The sequence below is a fragment of the Eurosta solidaginis genome, chromosome 1 (assembly GCF_040869045.1).
Source record: "Eurosta solidaginis isolate ZX-2024a chromosome 1, ASM4086904v1, whole genome shotgun sequence".
Taxonomy (NCBI): Eukaryota; Metazoa; Arthropoda; class Insecta; order Diptera; family Tephritidae; genus Eurosta; species Eurosta solidaginis.
Window position 1 is genome coordinate 378,749,050 of NC_090319.1, and position 20,113 is coordinate 378,769,162.

General features: G+C 35.6%; 1 protein-coding gene across 2 annotated transcripts in view; it reads right to left on the minus strand.

Annotated features, from left to right (window-relative positions):
• Positions 1–20,113, minus strand: part of beat-Vc (beaten path Vc) — a 238,310-nt gene that overhangs the window by 63,993 nt on the left and 154,204 nt on the right. For both annotated transcript variants that reach the window (XM_067763212.1, XM_067763213.1), the window contains exon 3: positions 3,952–4,105. In XM_067763212.1, the coding sequence (XP_067619313.1) occupies positions 3,952–4,105 (154 nt within the window). The remainder of the gene's footprint in view (positions 1–3,951; positions 4,106–20,113) is intronic.

A 20,113-nucleotide genomic window follows, 5' to 3' on the forward strand; every position in this document is an offset into this window, starting at 1 on the left:
ATAGCTTTTCGATAAATCATTGATAACTTTCGATAGTTAAATTATAAGTTTTTGATAAAAAATATATGACTTTGTGACACCAATCGAGTACTTGTCGATAGCTTTTTGCTGAAATTTTACATACATATACATTTTTGATAAATAATCGATAACTCGACCGTAGACGCGAACGAATTCATATATTTTCATAAAAGTAACAGCGAAAAGCGTAAGCATAAGCAAAGTGCACGGACGTTAATGCGTAGTAGGTAAGACGCTAATTCGCACTAACTCGTACCAGCGTGTTAGCGTATCAGCGTAAAAGACATTCTGGAGTTTTAATATAATAGTTATATTATTAATCACAGTCGTTGTGGTTGCCTTAACTATAATCGGAATCGTAGTCGGAAGAATTAGCATATGGGTGTGAAGAAGAAACATAAGCTAATAGCATTTAGCGTATTTACGTATAGATAGTATTACGTATAGTGCAGGCATGAAATCGTAAGCCGCATTAGCGTGGTTGATACAATTTAAAATTTTTTAATTTCAGTGGCCATCTTTGTAAACGTAAACGTTATGGCGTACGGTGTAAACGGGTGTTAACGTATTTATGTATTTGTGAAGACTTAGCAGCGTACACGCATACAAGAACGTATTCTTGATTTTGCTATTGCTTGCTCTGTGTTAGTGTTGTAAAGTATTTTTACGTATAATAGAAACCTGTTGTGTAGTTAGGAAAAACTCAACGCTGCGCTTCCAATGCCAGCCAATGAAACAATTTAAATGTATCCTAGAAACATTTTGCAGTTTCGCTCTTTGCACATACAAACTCAAACGTGCAGTACAAACATTTATATGGATGCAAAAAAAATAGTAACAAAACCGTTGCTGTTCAGTTTTATTTCCTTTATATTAGGTCGGTTGAATGTTTGTACGCATTTTCAATACAAATCATGCAATCGATTTTTAAGTAACTTCTTGTTAAGCTACGAACATGAAACTTCACAAATGGGTTAGGACACCGAGACAAAGCTGTGTTTTTTTCACGTCTATATACGTTTACGCTTAAACTTTATGTGTGCTGCTAAGCGATAAACTTTAAATACACCTCTGAAATTGCTACGCATAAAATTAGTACTACTAAATTTCAATACGCATTATCCTCAGATGTAACTGAAATATGTGTCCACGTTTCACCCTCTGCACTAATTCCATGTTTTCTATGCGCGTCCACTATATATCACAACTGATTCAGCTATATGTTATACACAGAAATACAACATAGGGTTGTGTCTTCGCTTTTCGGTACACCCTGTAACTGTAGCTAGTTGTTTAACCACTGCCGCTAAATGGGTCTCCTAAGCATTATCTAAGCGAGGATAGGCGTTTTTTTTCACGCGCAAACGAAACGTATATGCGTGTAAAAAAAAAAACACGGCTAAAGCAACAAAAGGGGAAAAAATCCGTTAGGTGGCGCACGGATCGAAATAATTAGATAAGAATGTGGAAATTTTGAATTTTGAGATCGGTTTTAAGTAACTCCCCATTTATCTACAAACGTGAAACATCACATCTAGGTTAAGATACCGTGAAAAAGGAACAAAAAGGAAAAAAATTCCAAGTTTACAAACGGCGATGGTTACTAGGACATGTTTCTGAATTTTATATGGCTTAGCAGCTACAGGCATCTACCTTTGCACTGATATGAATGTTGGAAATTCGAGTTCAATGCTCAGCTCCCGAAAGCTAGCTGATGAAGAAGTGAAATTCAGAAACATGTCCTAGTAACCATCGCCGTTCGTAAACTTACAATTTTTCTCTAATATCAAACCATTGTATAAAGCAATATGAGCAAAGCTCGTTAATTAAATACATAGGAAAAAATTCCGTTAGATGAGAATTTGAAAAATTTTGAATTTTGATAGAGATTTTTAAGTAACTTCTCATTGAGCTACAAACGTGAAACTTCACATATTAGATAAAGTTTGTGCGGAACGCGGGGTGCATCTTGCGATCAATTTCCAAGAGACTACAATCTTGGAACTTCATCCACATACTCACTTGTAGCAATTCAAGCTTGGTATATATGAACAATTTTCAAGTAGCTTTAAAACTAATGTAGCTTGACGTGCTTTCTGATCTGAATTTATAAAAGTAAGTTTTTCACCTTGTAATAAATAAGGCACTACCCTTTTCCACCTGGAACTAAAAAGTAGAAAATAAAAAAAATAAAAATTAAGCGTTTCCTCTATATAAATGGACAAAATCAGCGAAAAATTTATCCTTATATAAAGGCATATTTTTGCTAAACTTTGATTTTTAAATTTTGACATAGAAATTGTAAAAATATTATGAGAAGCAAAAATATAAAAGTGGAAAGTTGGCAGAAAAGGAGTCAATTTATCAATATATAGTCAACAAATTGCGCTCCAGCTTTATATTTTTATTTCTCATAAATATTTTTACAATTTCTATGCCCAAATTTTAAAACTAAAGTTCAGCAAGAACATGTCTTTATATAATAATACACTTTTCGCTGATTTTGTATATTTATATAAAGGAAATGCTTAAAATATTTTTATTTTATTTTTTTACGCAATAAATTTAGTGCAACGATTTAATGAATTTCAGCTTAAAAGTTGGATATGCACTCCCTCAGATATATAAAATAGTTTTATTAGCTACACTTTTTTGTATCAATTGGTACGCTTATTTAAATAGCATTGGTATTTCAACTTTAATAGCACCAATTAGCTTCAGTTCTTTTTATACTCAGCGTGCTTTGCACACAGAGTATATTAACTTTGATTGGATAACGGTTGTTTGTACAGGTATAAAGGAAACGAGATAGATATAGACTTCCATATATCAAAATGATCAGAAACATTTGATTGAGCCATGTCCGTCCGTCCGTCCGTCCGCCCGTTAGCACGATAACTTGAGTAAATATTAAGATATCTTCACCAAATTTGGTAAACGAGCTTATCTGAACCCAGAATAGATTGGTATTGAAAATGAGCGAAATCGGATGATAACCACGCCCACTTTTTATATATATAAAACTTTGGAAAACACAAAAAACCTGATAATTTAGTAAGTAATACACCTAGAATGTTGAAAATTGACATGTTGACTGAAATTGAGACTCTTGAGAAAAATTAGAAAAAAAGGGGATGGGGCCCGACTTGTGATAAAATCAATTTTACAAATACTTTTAATCATAAATAAAAAACCGTTAAACCTATCGTAACAAACTTCGGCAGAGAGGTTGCCTTTACTGTAGGGAATGATTTGAAGAAAAATTAACGAAATCGGTTAAGGACCACGCCCACTTTTATATAAAAAGATTTTTAAAAGGGTGGTGGACGAATAAAATAAGCTACATCTTTGCAAAAAAGGGCTTTATATCAATGGTATTTCATTTCCAAGTGGATTTAAAAGTGCAAATAAGAAAAACTTTAAACTATAAAAAATGGGTGTGGCACCGCCCCTTTTATGACTAAGCAATTTTCTATGTTTCGGGAGCCATAACTGGAAGAAAAATTAAAGATCGTAATGAAATTGTGTACACATATTTTCCTTATAGCAGAAAATATTTCTAGTAAAAATGGACGGGATCAGTTAAAGACCACGGCAAATTAGATATAAAACAAGCTTAAAAGGGTCGTAGACTAGAATAATAAGCTATAACTTAGCAAAAAATAGTTTTGAATTAATGATGTTTCACTTATCAAGTTTTATTGTAAGAGGAAATGGGGAGAAATTTTTTTAAACGGGCGGTGCCACGTGTTATGTAGAAAAGTAATTTATCTGAAATGAAATGTACAATTGAAGCTCACGCTGAGTATATAATGTTCGGTTACACCCGAACTTAGGCACCTTTACTTCTTTTTTTCAACTTCACAATTTTCCCTTAACCAATTTGTGGAAAGCATTTTTTTTTCTCTATTTTCATTTCTTTTTACCTACCTGAAAAACTCTTGCCCATCCTTGTACCACTTAACTGAATTAAGTGTGCGATTACCCATTTCATAACTGCAAAATAGTTTGGCTTTTTGTGCGGCATCGATTATGCGCGGGACGGAGAGATTTGAGAGGTAGAGCGCCTGATTCATGTGAATGTCTGAAAAAAAAATATAATTTAAAATTGAAAGCTTTGTATGTAGTTAATATAACTATTGAAAGGAAAATATTTATAGTAAAGCAAGTATGGAATTTTTGATTTAAATCAATTACATGAAATGAATTATAGTTAATCCTCAATTTCTTCGAAGGTGAACCTGCAATATAGCTCTCGATATATTAAGGTCAACAATGTTGTTAAATATTTTGCATTGCAACTCCTTTAAATAAGTAGAGCCTTATTTGTTATTTGTATAAATATGTTTGTATGTATGTGCCCAGAATATAAAACAATTAAATCCAAAACAAAAAGTTCATAAATCTCTGCAACTTATCACCATTGTAGCCAGTAGCTGGTAACAACATCAAAGGCTAAATAATTTATGTGTAGCAAGCTTACCCATTCTTATAATCCCAAGATACATATACGTCAAAATAGAACAATAGTTATGTAAAACCCTTTACAAAGGTTAGCACTTCAGTAAGTTAGAAAGTGTTTCCATAATAATGGTATCAATACGCTACAAGATGTTATCAGCTCTTAAATGAGATTAGCGTAAAAGTAGGATGTGTGCCTGTGTGTTTGAAAAGGCAAGGAAATTAATGAGTACTAATGTTAATGGAATTTAAACGGTCTGAATATGGCCAAATACACTCATAACATACTACTATATTCATACAAATATAATTGTTTGTGCATTTTTTACCGTAATGAAAAATATATAAAAAGCATAAAGCTTGCGCCATTTGAAATCTCATCAACCTAGTAATGGATTAAGTTCAGTGAAATAGGGATTATGTAGAGCAATTAACGCTTTCATTATAATCCGACAAAACCGGCGAATAGCATACCAAAAGCCACAGCTGACCAAACCAACCAATCTAGTAAGACTGAGAAAAAAAAAAACTAATTGAAAATGCTTTTGGTCTTAGCTATCTGCATATGTGAAAGTTATATATCCATGTAATACGCACCTTACATACATATATGTATGTGGATGTGAATGTGTTTGCGGCAACTATATGGACTAACCATAAACTTGCCACACGTAAAGGCTCATAAAGAAATTAAAGGATCTTCGCATTATCAGATCTGTTACATTATGATGCCGCATATGTGATGGAGGCGAATATATAATTGCATGTCTTTCTTTTCCATTTATAGCTCTAGCAATTTTACTACGGTATGTCCATCGAAACTTGCCCAGGCTGCACGTAAATCGAATAGACGCGCATATAAATGTTAGCAGCTGCTAACAGCGTGGATGATGGGAGGAAAATAAGCAACAAACTAAGATAACTTTTGTGGCCTAAATGAATGAACGAATTAGAAATGATATGCTCTTATGTGGGCGAGTATGTGTATGGTGTTATGAAAACGTACATAAATATTGAAACTGGCGAGTAATTGGGGTTCAGAGTGTAACAGTAATCTTTTGCTAATGAGTTGTAAAAAAAAAATAGAGTTAAAAAAACTAAAAACAAAACCGCTTTTAAAGCACTTAGGACTTTAAATTAAACGTATTTTGATATTGTTTTTGTTGCCTTTGCGGCCTTTGAACTGTAATAATTTTAATAATCTTAAACGAGCTCTAGGCCACACATTAAATAAAACACACACACTTGTTATATATATTTAGCGACATATTTAGGTCAAAAATCGAAATATCGACGTAAATATATCGCTAAATATATACAATAAGTGTGTGTATTTTATTTAATGTGTGGCCTAGAGCTCGTTTATTAAAATTATTGTGAACGTATTTTAAAAATACGCTCTAGACAATTATGATAAAAAAATTTTAATTCAGAATAAGAAGCGTGCGGTTCTTGACATATTAAATGTAATAATTATTTTATTTTCTATCTATAAGGATGGGGTTATAAAAATCCAGAAAAATAAACTCCACGCTTTTACTCTGAGTTTAAAAAGCGAGTTGAATTAAAATTTTTCATTCATTATTATTTTTAAATATTTTTTTTTTAACTTATTTTTTCGAAGTGCTTAAAAAGCGTGTTTTTTTTTTTATTATTTTTTAAATATATTATTAAGTTCTTGTTTTTGTGCTGGTCTCAATTCATTAAAAATATGGTAATGTCCTTATCCCCGAAAAAGTTACATGGTCAAGCAGATATTTCCTAAATGGCCACTACACCAAATTTTTAAGTCACAAAGCCAGTTCGCTTTATAGCCACTTAAAATTGCCCTTATGTTTTTTGACCTTATGTTACGCCTCCATAAAGTTATTGCACTTGTTCTTGATACGTGTTCAATTGAACTTATGGCAATTTTAAGTGGTCATAAGGGCAATTTGTGTCTCATCTTTATCAGAATATTTTATTGTCATTTGTCTTTGAGACGTGCGCAAAGTTAAAATTAACCTTATGGCCATTTGAAGTTGTCATAAGGTCAATTGCCCATGTGTCCATTGACCTAATGTCAGCCCACATTGTCATCGGTGTTCGAAAAGTGTTATAGTTGCTAAAAATCGAGCTCAAAGGAGTTGGTTACATACAAACAAAGATACAAACATGCAGGTGAAGCTAATATGAGTATGTTATGAGAGCTTTAGATGTGGAGCATATTTACAAATCAATCAAATAATGGAATATCAACTCATGTCCATTAACGGTTCGATAGCACCCAAAGCAGAAAATTTTTCTGAGCACAAGTTCAATATATTTTGACTGGAGAATATGTTTTTTCTGAGCAAATACTGATATAGCGAGTTCTAAAAATATTCTGGGATATACTTAGCCACTTTTTATTTGCTATCGAAGTATTGACAATTTGTTATCGAGGAGTTAACGGTTTGTTATAAACTGGTTACGAACATTTAATCCATATATTATCAAGGAGCTATCGATTTTTTATAGGTCTGTTACCGATAAAGTATATATGAGTTATCGATTCAGATCGCATTGTAATAAATTTGCTATTGATAACAAAGGCTATCATCGACATGTTATCAGTTGGTTATCAAACAATTGTCGATTTATTTTTGAGAAGTTATCTATTCGCTTTCAAAAAGTTAACGATAAATAAGCAAAATATTATCGATATCATATGGAAGAGCTTTCAATTTTCTAATTAAAAGTTATCAATTTTCTATGGACGAGTTATGGATATGTTCTCAAAAATTTATCGAATTGTTATTAAATTATTTTCTGTTTGAGTTAAGCTGGCTCTTGGTATGGTGTAATAAAAACACAGGAAGTTCTTGTAAAACCGATATATTTCGATTGCCTTCGGTAATCGTCCTCAGGGCAAATTTATTTTCACGCTTGCACCATCGGACGTGGAGTATTATACACCAAATCAGCTAATCAAAATGTAATTAATTTGGTATCGATAAGTTTGCGAGTAATTTTGGGAGTGTTATCAAATTCTTATGGATGACACATCTGCAACTCGTCCTTTAACTAGCTGAGGACTCGGCGATAACAAGTCGACATCAAACCGATAACTCTATCCACTCCACATTGAATTTCACGAGTACTTGAAATTCACGCTTATTTTTGTTCCGCATTAAACATCATATTCTCGAATATTCCACTGTTGTTGATTCTCGCTGTTGCCTCATCTTCAGCGTTTATGCGTTTATGTGTTTTTTTTTGTTTGTTTTACGAGGAGGAAGCATCGAAAGCCTCATGTTAGTGTGGGATTTTAACCGCACTAAACCTCCTTCCTTCTCGACATCATCGAAAAGCTTAAGAAAGCATTCGCGCTTACTATCTTTTATTGTTCTCTTAAGTACGAGTCGCGCTCTTTTGTAGGTAGCTCTGCACTCTAGAAAGTCCGGTCTCCATCTGGCTTGTTGATAGCGCCTCCTAGCCTGAATACACTCTCTCCTTAGGGAGTGTATGCGCTCGTTCCACCAAAATGTGGAACAATGTTGTTTGCGCTTGGGCTTTCTAGTCATTGACGAATCGCATGCTGCTCTAATATCTACCATTAATTTATTCGCCATGTCGGTGGCACTTCCTCTATGTTCGACTGTTGTCAACATTAGCTTGAATATGTCGGGGTCAAAAGTATTGATATTCCAACCTCTGTTTTTTAAGGGTGGCTTTATAGTGGGCCGCCCTCCCCCCTCGAGGTTGATGTCCACAAAGTCGCTGAGTGATCGCTTTGGGTATAGAAATCACTGATTTTCCACTCAGCCAACCTGTAGAGATTGGCGCTGACACTCGTTATGTCGATTACGGAGCCGAACCCGTTTCTTAAAAAGGTGTTTTGCCCACCCACGTTAAGGAGCGCTACATCAAGGCATGCAAACGCTTCGAGCAGAGCCCTGTGTTTGGAAGATGTTCTCTGTGAGCCCCACTCTATAGCCCATGCATTAAAGTCTCCCGCGATGACAAAACGCTCCCGCAACGTCGCATCCATGGCTACTTTCCCGACGATTTCTTCGAAAACGTCCGGCGGAATACTATGTGGTATATAGCAACTGTAAAAGTAAATCCCATCTATCTTACCGCATACGAATCCTCATTCCTTAAGTATGTATTAATTCCGCATATAAGCGACTATATCTGCAGGACCAAATAGCAGCCTTGCTCAAATCGTCTTGTATCCAATTCGCAGTCTTCGCTCTGTAGGGCTCACTAGGAAGTGCTAAGTAAATCTTCAACTCCAAAACTGTTTGTGATAGAAGGTCCTGGGCTGCTTCAAAATGGTTAAGGTTAAGTTGCAATAATCTCATAAAGGTCTTTGTTTACGGACCGATTCTTTATATACTGGGCACTTATAGCCACCATTGTGATGGTCTGTACCGCTGAGCCCTCTTCTATAGCGCACAATAAGCACTTAAGCGCGTTAGTGCATGATTTCGCCACGTGCCCTTGGCCCCCGCACTTAAAGCAAACACTTTTGAGATTGGATTCGGTGCGGTAGTTTCTTGCTATGTGTCCGACAGTTAAAGCATCCTTTCGGCTGAACTTTTGCTCGGACTCGGTATATAAGCAATCCGATTCGGACTTTACCACTTCTCGTAAGTTCCAGCGTTTACGTGTGTGTGTGTGTGGATTTACATAGTTATCAGCTTATCTGTTGCCGTTCTTGTGGTATTATTATTATTATTACGAGGCCTAGAAGCACTGCGACATTTGTGCAGATCTATTGTGCATAAACTTTCACCTAATTTTGTATATGGAGGCTTTTGATGTATTTAGTACCTCTTCTTTTCGCTTCGCTTTTTACTCCATATCACATAGGGACTAAGAGTAACACCAACTAAATGGAAGAGTCTCTGCCTAGCCAGAGTCACGCATTCGCAGATAATGTGAACCGGCGTTTCATACTCCAGCTTACAGAAACGACAAATTTGGGTATCGGATAGATTTAACTTACTTAGTTGATATCGTAGACCACAGTGTCCCGTGAGGGTTCTGAGGTCCTCCCTACTTAGATTAATGAGTTTGGCTGATACTTTCGTTGTCGGAAATATAAACAGTTTGGCACATATTTGCCCTGGGCAGTCAATCGAGTGACGTCTGAATTGTTTAGTTTCCCAGTTACTTATAGTTTCCCTGGTGTGTGCTTTTGTAAGTCCACAAAAGGGCTCTGAACCATAGAATGCAGATATAGCACCCTGCTTTGCTAGGTAACCCGCATGTTCATTACATTCATGCCACTGATGTCCGACAACCCATCCTAACAAAACCTTGTTTTTGGCTCCCAGGCCATTAAGGATTTCAGTGCAGTCATACACTAGCTTAGATGTAACTGTGTAGGATTGCAAGGCACGCAGGGCCTCCTGGATGTCCGATATAATGTAGATATTCTTCGATGTTGAGCCTCTCCGCCGAAATTCTCTACCACAGACTTCTATAGCGTGGACTTCTGCCTGAAATATGGTTGGGGGTAGCATCTCATTGCTATCGATTTCTTGAAGTTCGGCCCATAGATGACATCTCCCATTCTTCCGTCATCGAATTTCGATCCATCCGTGAACCAGACCTCTGGGTGAGGGTCATTATAGGGATTCCCTGTTTTCCAGTGGATCCTGTCCACAATGGACACTCCAAAGTTCCATGAGATTCTGAGCTTAGGGTACATTACTACACGCAGTTCTATGAATTCTTCCTATGAATTCTTCTTGTGGTAAAAACTTTTCGTTACTAAAGATGGGAATAAACGTTCTACAGAGACCTGTTACCCTTGCTATTATTCTGTTTAATTTAATTGCCCCTCCTTTAAATTGCAACGCTATCGGTAGATTTAGAAAGAATTTAAATAGTCGAGTTACTACTCGCACGTACTTTACGTAAGTTAGAGTTGTATTGTTAAACATTTATCTTAGTTTTCCCTCTGGCCTTTTTTTGCAACTATGTAACAACAAATCGCATCCTAAGTCTAGGCATTCGTACAAATTGTAACACATCACAAGAATGTCTTTATATATGTGAATCCATAAACTTTTAGCCAGCAGAAATTATTCACTTACGTAATGAAACATGAGTTGTTGCCTTTACATCTATTTCGCCCGGGGTCAGGGTAGTCGACGGGACATTCACATACAAAAACTTTGGGAATGCAAAGTTTTGTACTTTGCAAGAACAAAAGTTCAATTAACTTAAGAATGTTGCCTGTGATATTTCGCAGTGGGCAGTAATCGACATGACCTTCAGTGAGATGTCTGAACTGCGATATCTGAAGAATTCGAATTGTGCACCTCAAAGCTTTTGACAAACGCAATTTATCTTTTTTCATTCACACGGCATAACAAGACATTGTAAGTGTGCGGGGATTTTGAAGACATATTTGAATAACTAAAATGCACAAGGTGAGACGTATTTTGCCTTATCTGTTTGTAAAAAATAATTAAAATAAAAGAATTTGGGTATAGAAAGTAGTGAGGTAAGTACATATGTATGTTTGGAGATTGGAAAAAAATTCGCATCGCCATTGAATTAACTGAGGCGATGCTTTAATTCAAAAACTGAGGCTTGATTTAATCATTCCATGTTGGTGTTGTTGGTGTAGTCATAAAACACTCCCCGAAGATATGACGGCTGAAATACGAATGAACTTTCCGGGATCAAGCACATGCTCTTACGACTATTGATTTGAGAATTCAATACAATTGTAAACCTTACGTACCCTAGTCTATTATCTCCTGGAGAGTAGAACTCGGCTTAGAAGACATTACAACATCCAGAAAGCTGTTTAGAAAGGCTGACCGGCAGATAATTGGAACAAACGTCAGCCACAGTTCAAATAGTCCATTTTCGAGCCCTCAGACTACTCCCTGTATTATAAATTTTCACTACTTCAAGCTTAATATTTGATAACAAAGATGAAGAAATCCGAGAGAGATGCTAGGCAAATTTTGATAAAATTCAGTCTTATTTTTTCAGGCCTTACAATAATTTTGCGAGCTCTGTTTCCGTTTTCCACACGTCGCAACATCTCAGCTTAAAATTGAGACTGTGAAAAAATCAGATCAGATGAATATTTTTCTTAACTGCCGAGATTATCAACAACTTTTGGTATTACGGCCAGGTCACTCCAAACATAACCAAGGCGCCTAAGACGACTGTCATCATGATACCGACCAGTTTTTTTTGCTTTGAGGACGATTTCGGGGGCTGTTCTATCTTCACCTGCTTTGCTGCCATCAGATATGATGACCAGAACTCTCGTTTTAAATCAGACCGCATATACGAGTATAAACAAATCAACAAATAACCGGAGTGGTAAAATCAAATAAAAGCTTTATTTTCTGGCTCTTAAAGTTATCTTTTGAATATTTTGAAGAGACATATTGAAAACGTATACGTGATCCCTATAAGGCAATAAAGCTTTCTCTATTGAGCACTTAACAGTGAAATTTAGGAAGAAAATATTTTAAGGCTAAAAGTTCAAACATACACAGGGAATGAAATTTACATACCTACATATATTTTCTTTTCTAAATATTGTCATCCTAAAGTTAACTTTTGGTTAAAGAACCCAACAGCCATTGCCACCTCACTAAATGCGACAGTAAATTCTACTGACCGTTCGTAGTGTAAGGCATAGAAAACTTAAAATCAGAAAGTTAAGCTTTCATAGTTATTTACACCAGCAAACAACAAAATAGCAGAGGCAAATTTTATCGAATTTCGTTAATTAAATTTTTCTGTTTCTATATTCAATATTTAAAAGTTAGGTTAGGTTGAACTGGCCGGTCTGTAAAGACCTCACATAGACTGAATGTATCCTGTATTCTTGAGCCGATCCAAAATATTTACAAAAATTTGTGTCCCCATTTTTATACCTTTCATGAACATGAAATGGTATATTAACTTTGGTCCGATGTTTGTAACGTTGAGAAATATAGAAGATAGACTCACCATTAAGTATACCGAATTGATCAGGGCGACGAACTGAGTTGATATAGCCATGTCCGTCTGTCCGTCCGTCCGTCGGTCTGTCTATCCGTCTGTCTGTTTGAGCGCAAACTAGACCCTCATATTTTGAGATATCTAAATGAAATTTGGCACAAGGATGTATTTTTGTATTATATTAGACATTTGTCGGATCCGGTAGGATCGGACCACTATAAAATATATCTCCCATACAACCGATCGTTCAGATAAGACGATTTTGGTCATTCCTGCCGCAAATTAGAAAGTATAAACGTGAAACTCGGTGATATATATTCTAATAAATCATTGAAGATATCCTGAAAAATTCACTTTGATCGGAGCTATATATAGTTATATCCCATACAACCGATCGTTCAGATAAGGGGGTTTTTTACCATTTTTTATTTTATATTTATCTTAAAAATCCTTTAGGTATGTACATCTGTTCACTATATATTTCTTAAGTTATACATACGATTATTTGGAGATAACGAACGGGATAAGATTATTGTTCAGCCCCATTCATGAAAGTTATGAAGTCTTCCGCACAGCCGAAGGCAGACCCGCCGTACTTGTTTTTTTTTTTTTTTAAAAATATGTCAGAAAAACAAGACAAATCAAATTGCGAAACCGTTTTCGAAAAATTTAAAAAATTCATGAAATTTTTTCAAATCTTCCATGTAGATCCCATATTTTATGGAGGAAAATCTAAAACATCCACCGAAAAAGAAATCGATACGAAATTGGAGAGTCCTTTTACTTGTTCTTTGTACTAAAAAAAATAAAAAGATGATAAAAAAATTTTAAGGACTACATTTATATAAATGGACCAAAAAGTAGAAGGTAATTTTTCCTTTAATACAGACATAGTCTTGTTGAATTTTGACTAAAAAACTTTAACAAAGCTCTTGTAAAAGACTTTTGGGATTTAAAACTATAAAGGTGGTTGATTTCTTACGCATACTTCGTTCGGATACCAGTTCAATACTGATTCATCATTCGTACAGTGATATCATATCCATATTTATTGATGGGACAGAATTAGCAATTGTTATTTAATGTAGTATCAATAGTTGTGTGTGATCGAGCCATAAATTTCCCTCCGTGTGGTGAAAGCTGCGAACGCCTGAAAGGACTTGGGCCTTAAAAGCCTTAAGGTCCAACTCCATGCGCGTCGTTTCAAATTTTCAGGCGTATGCGACTTTTAACACTATTTTTAGCTGTGTAGATTGAATAGCTAACAAACGAGGTGGAATTCTAGAATGCCTGCAACGCCCACGGGGCTATCCATGGCGTTCTGGCTTAACTCAATAAGCATAACAATTTTGTGCCGGCAGATTTTAGAAAATTTTAAAGCCTAGTAAAAACAAAATTTGTTTAGGGAATTACCTATAGGCTGTGGTGCATCACCACCACTAATAGTTCATTCACCAGAACCCGTGATTCACCACTTGTTGGGTCAGTGCTCCCAAAAATTCACCAAAGAAAATCAAAGTATAAGAAGCTTCATGATAAAGAAAAGTGGGTTAAGCGACTGATAGATGAACGAAAGTCCGAAATTAACTGCCTTGATCGGAATTAACTTGAAGATAATCCCTATAGTTAAATCCCAAGATTTAGGAGAATTAGTGGAATTTTCGCTGACAACACTGGCGAAAACAACAGAATTCCACCTCGCATCATAACAAGAGAATTCCACCTCGTTTGTCAGCTACTTAATTAGCACAGCTGAAAATCGTGGTGAAAGTCGCATACGTCTGAAAGTCTAAAAGAATCGTGGTGAAATTCGCGTACGCTTAAAAGTATGCAAGGACGTGCATTGAGTTGGGTCCTCAACGAGGTGGAATTCTATAATGCCTGCAACACTCAGGAGGCTAGCCATGAAGGTATGGCCTAATCTTCTAAATAGTTCGACTTGTGCTTTACGTAGCTAAAATTTTTTGATCAAACATTGCAGGTTTCTAGCTCATCGGGAAGTTACTCGAAAATCGATCGCAAGATTCCCCTCGTTCTTAACGGATTTGCAGCTATCTTGACTAGCGCGCCACCTAGCGGAACTTTTTTCTATAAGTTGTAAGGCCTCTAACTAAGTGCCAAATTTCAAGTCTCTAGGTAACCGGGAAGTTAGTTAAAATGGATTGAAAGATTTCCAAATTAAAATTTGTTTTCTTACTATCTCGATCCAGGTGCCACCTAGCGATTTTTTTTTGATCAAATGTTACATTGTCACCGGGTTCTGACCCACGGCCCAAGCTTCAAGTATCTAGCTCACCGGCAAGTTACTCAAAAATCGATCGCAAGATTCCCATCGTTTTTCAAGGATTTGTAGTTATCTCACTTAGCGCGCCCCCTAGCCGAATTTTGTTTTCTGTAAATTGTATTGTTACCAAGCCTCGAACTGTGTGCCAAGTTTCAAGTGTCTAGGTTACCGGAAAGTTAGTTTAAAATTAATTGAAAGATTCCCAAATCAAAATTAATTTTCCTAAGATCTCAATCCATGCGCCACCTAGTGGAATTTTTTTGATAAAATGTTGCATGTCACCGGGTTCTGACTTACGGCTCAAGATTCACATCTCCAGCTCACCGGAAAGTTATTCAAAAATCGATTGCAAAATTTCCGTCGGTTTTTCAAGGGTTTGTAGTTATCTCACTTAACGCGTCACTTCGTGGAATTTTGTTTTCTGTAAATTGTATTGTCACAAAGCCTCGAACTGTGTGCCAAGTTTTAAGTCTCTAGGTTACCGGAAAGTTAGTTAAAAATGGATTGAAAAATTCCCAAATCAAAACTAATTTTCTTAATATCTCGATCCATGCGCCACCTAGCGAAATTTTTTTGATTCAACTGTTGCACTTTCAACGGGTTCTGACTCACGACCCAAGTTTCAGATCTCTAGCTCACCAGGAAGTTACTTAAAAATCGATCGCAAGATTCCCTTGGTTTTTTCAGGGATTTTCGTTTATCTCAATTCGTCTGCCACCTGGCGGCATTTTGTTTTCCACGAAATGTAGTGCCATCGACTCGCAAACTATGTGCTAAGTTTCAAGTCTCTGGATCATCGAGAAGTTTGTTAAAAGTCGATCGCAAAATTTCCATTTAAAAATTATTTTTCTGTATATCTCGATCCGTGCGCGATCTATCGGATTTTTTTCACTTGCATTGTAATGTCCCCCAGATCTGAACTATGTTCTAAGTATCAAGTGTCCAGCTCAACCGGAAGTTACCGAAAAAGACTTTTCCGTATGTCAAAAATTCGTATGGAAATGAGGGGAAAACATGAAAGGGACTTAATATAAAGGTAGTAAAAAGAGAACCCCAATTATAAGGCCGCGAATTGAACTTTGTTTGCATAGGCTTTTCTCAAAATAACGGTAATAACAAAAAAACAGAAAAATTACTAAATGAAAAAATTTGATAAAAAATGCCACTGCTATTTTTCTGTTTGCTGCTGTATGTACGCACGATTAAACATGTGTGAGTGTACATATGTGTGCGTAGGTGTATGAATCTTATGTCATTTGGGCACATCTGTAGTCAAAGTTTTGTCTAGTTTGACGCATGACTGCTTTCACATCATGTGTGAAGTGTGTAAAGAAGATATATCAAAGCTGACTTATTGAAGTTAAAAAGTCTAATAGTGGGTCGGTATTGGGCATTTTCCAGCTCGTTGTGCTTATTATTCTATTTTTTGTTTTTTTTGTTCATAAGGATATTTCGTAATGACTTCGTAAATTTGCTAACTTGTTAGCAGAGAGTTATTAAACATAAAATATATAGACTCATGTGATGGATAGACAAATGGAAAAATTAAATTTCTTGGAAAAGCAAAAAATTTAATTGGTAGACAATGAGGTTTGGTTTTTTGGACCCATGTTACATTACATGAGTTTATATTCTTTTATTATCTGGATGGTGTGGTGGTAGCGTGCTACGCCTAGCACACACACAAGGTCCTGTGTTCAAGTGTTGGGCAAAGCAACATCGAAAACTTAGAAACAAGTTTTTTTCATAACTTTGTTTTTTTATTCAAAAGAGTAATATAGGAAAACTTTGCTTGTGAGGCTGGCTGTTTAGATATATAGATCCAGTCTAATATGGTTTTTGCTGACGTACAAGGAACTAAAAGAACATAAAAAGAGCCTTCAGCAATATTTCACAACGGATGTCGAGTCCACTGTGGCAGAATTCATTAGCAGATTGTTGTATGGTGGAACGGATTGGCGTGGAGGAATGAACCAAAGAAATGTGAGAAAGGAAATTCCTTTGTTTTTGGTTGTGGCAATGAATTTCCTGCTTCAGGACCTAGAGGATAAAGGCTGGCAAGTGGTGGATTATGCCGATAATCCGACAATTCTTGTCAGAGGTAAATCCCGAATACAATGAGGGACGTGTTACAAAGTTACCTGGGTGTCATGACCTAATGATCCGAAACAAGCTGTCAATCTTGCAAAAAAGTTATTTGGAGATTGATTTGAATAGTTTCAGTGGAAAAATTTATGGACATTAATAACTTATGTTAGTATTTTCGTTTTCGCTTACGGTTTGTTTCCATAGTTTTTTTACAATAATTGACTTCCTTTCGAAAAATATATTCACTCAGTTTCGCAAACTTTTGCCACTTACGATCTTCAATCTTCTTCAAGTTTCGTCATCTCCTTGCAAACTAAACGTTCATAATTTGTTTTTATATTAGAAAAGTTGTTTGTTATCCTTCAACTATTTACTTAGCTCTTCTAGCTGTCACTTACTAAACGATTTCTTTATCTTTCTTCCAACTTAAAGATTTTGTCTTACTTTTATTCATACATAGACACTTATTTAAGTTATTTAGCAAATTTCGTAGGCTTACTTAATAGAAATTGCTTGTATTGACTCTTTCAAGTGTAAGTATGAGCAAGTTTTGTTGCTTTTTGAGTATGTACTCACAGAGTATTTGGATATTTTGTGGTAAGAGTTATACACTACAAAAGGATAAATACAGCTTTAATATATACAGATTTTGTTGTTAAACTAATCCATACACTTGGTAATGTGCATGTAAATGAAGTTTGTATGTGTTTAACTGAACTTAAGTATTCGTTGTTGTTCTTATGCGCTTGATTAAGTTTGCGTTTATGCTGTCTTAACCATTGCAGTCAATATTCATATTGTAACGAATTTAGTGCAATTTCTCCTATTTGCAACCTTCTGCTAACGTTCGAATCACTAAACTGCTGAATAAATAAGTCCACTATTCAATAATGCAAAATGGCCTTTATTAATGTACTTCACAATAACACTTCTATTGTTTGCCAGATAGCATCTTAAATCAAACTGATTGTCGTGCCTCTACTGTTACTGCCTTTTATACTGTCTGGTTTCCTCGTTGCATATTTCTAGGCTTTTCTATTCTAGTATTTACTAGTTATTTATCAGCTACAACTACGTTTATAGCTCCTCATATGCGCGTGTATACGTGAGTAATACTTGCACAAATTATTGCCTTCTTTTGTGATCATCTCAGATAATATATATGCATGTGTTTGTGCGTCTCTTCTCCGCTGCTCGTATGGACATATGGGTAGATATAATGATTGATTAAATGATGTGCATACAAGTCACTGCTTAGCATCGGCTTAAAGATGATAGTATACCTTAGTGTTGCTAATATTCGTCACAATATATTTGCTAAGATATAAGATGTGCGCTGCTTTCAGATTTGTCTTTTTCAATTGACATTTCTGGGGTGTTAAACTGTCATCCTTCTATATTTCTGTTTTGTATTTGAAAAGTATGTGGTATAGTTTTAGCCCATGATAATGAGTTTCAAAATATAACAAGACTAGAACAGTAAATATTGTTAAATAATTTTATGCAATACTTTGAAGCGTTTATTGAAAACTTCTGTTAACTAAAACTGGCGGGCATTTTAACTTAAATTTTTAAATGAAGCACAAAGCCTTTAAAAAAAGGCTCATTGTTCCCGTCGGTTGGTCGCAAGCTCAACTAGCGAGTACGTATGTATTCTGAATATATTCTAGGACTACTTTAAACGAAAAATCGTATATTAGGTTGTAGGCTTTGCTTTGGACCTGCCATGTATAAACCTCTACCAATGAAAAGGCCTAGATAAGAGGTGCGGAATTCGGCGCTACTGTATTGATTTAGGTGGGAAACCAAGACCAAGTAACTATGTTACTTCAGGGATATTAATGTAATTTACCTGCGCCAATGGTGGGTGCGGCCAACTTGGATAAGGAAACCAGATCGCTGTCGACAAAGTTCCGACTACGTCCGAGTATGGCAGAATAAGCTTACTCAGTATGGTGGTACTACCGAGCACGTTCTGCCAAAGCAAACGTTGAAAGTCTATGAACGGTCTTGTACAGTTTTGGTCCTGGTAGAACTTTATATGACCCGGGAACATCCAAAATAAGTGAATCACCACTCACCATATTTTTTTGGATTTACAACAGCTTGAGTTCTCTGAAAAATTTACAAGACTTGACCAAGGGGCGTAGAACAGCATTCAAAACCGAGAGATCATCAAATAAGGGCATTTTTATTAGTATTTTTTAATGACATATCGATAAAATTTCGATGAGCACTCAGCAAGATTTCGATAATAAATCGACAACTTATCGATAAATATCGATAACTTAACAATAAATAATTGATTACTTATCCATAATAATGGTTATCGATAGCAAGTTTATAACACTTCGATAAAAAATCGAACTAGTCAAAAACACAACGAAAACAAACCGATAATGCGTCGATAAGAAATTGATTATATTCCAATATCTTGTCGATGACAAACCGATAACCCATAAATAAAAATAAAAAATTTACAACATGAAATTCTGTAGTGGTTCGGGCTTTGGTTTTGACTTCTAATCTTAACTTTTCTCTTATCGGCTTTTATTTTTCCTTTTCGTTCAGTTCTTTTCATTGCCTTGCCTTTTATTGCTTACTTTCTAAAGTGAAGAAAACATTCCCAAAATAAAAGATCTCTTTAAATTGAGGAAATTTTGCTTTTAAATAGTAATTCAAATTTTATTCGAGATTTCGGTACTTGACAGTTTAGGTTAGGTTGAACTGGCCGGTCGATAAAGGCCTCACATAGACTGAATGTGTCTATAGTGTTACTAGAATTTGTTTGAAGACCAAACGGAAAAACCCCAACTTTGCCGCCTCTAATTGTATTGACCTGGCGAGCGCAGGACAAGAACACAGAGCATGCTCAACCGTTTCTTCCTGCAGCTCGCACTTCCCGCACTTGCTGTTACTGACGAGGCCTAACTTATAGGCATGTGACGCCATAAGGCAATGCCCAGTTAGTACGCCCATCGTGAGTCTTGAGTCTTCTCTCTTCATAAATATGAGCTACTTTGTTGGACTGTAATTTTTTGATAGAAAAATATTTCAAGTTAGAACCAAATTTAATATTATGGATGACAGCCATTTTTGAAAATTTCCAAGTTCTTAACTGTGCATGTGGTCACTCTTCATAGTTTTTTCAATACGAAAATATCAAACGTCGAACAAAACTACATTGGAGGTAGTGTAGGTTAAATTTTAAGACTTAAAAAATCTAACAGTTAAAGCTCCGGGTGGAGAAATGTTATACGACTTTTTAATTTTTGTACAAAACTTTTCATTAACTTGAACGATTTT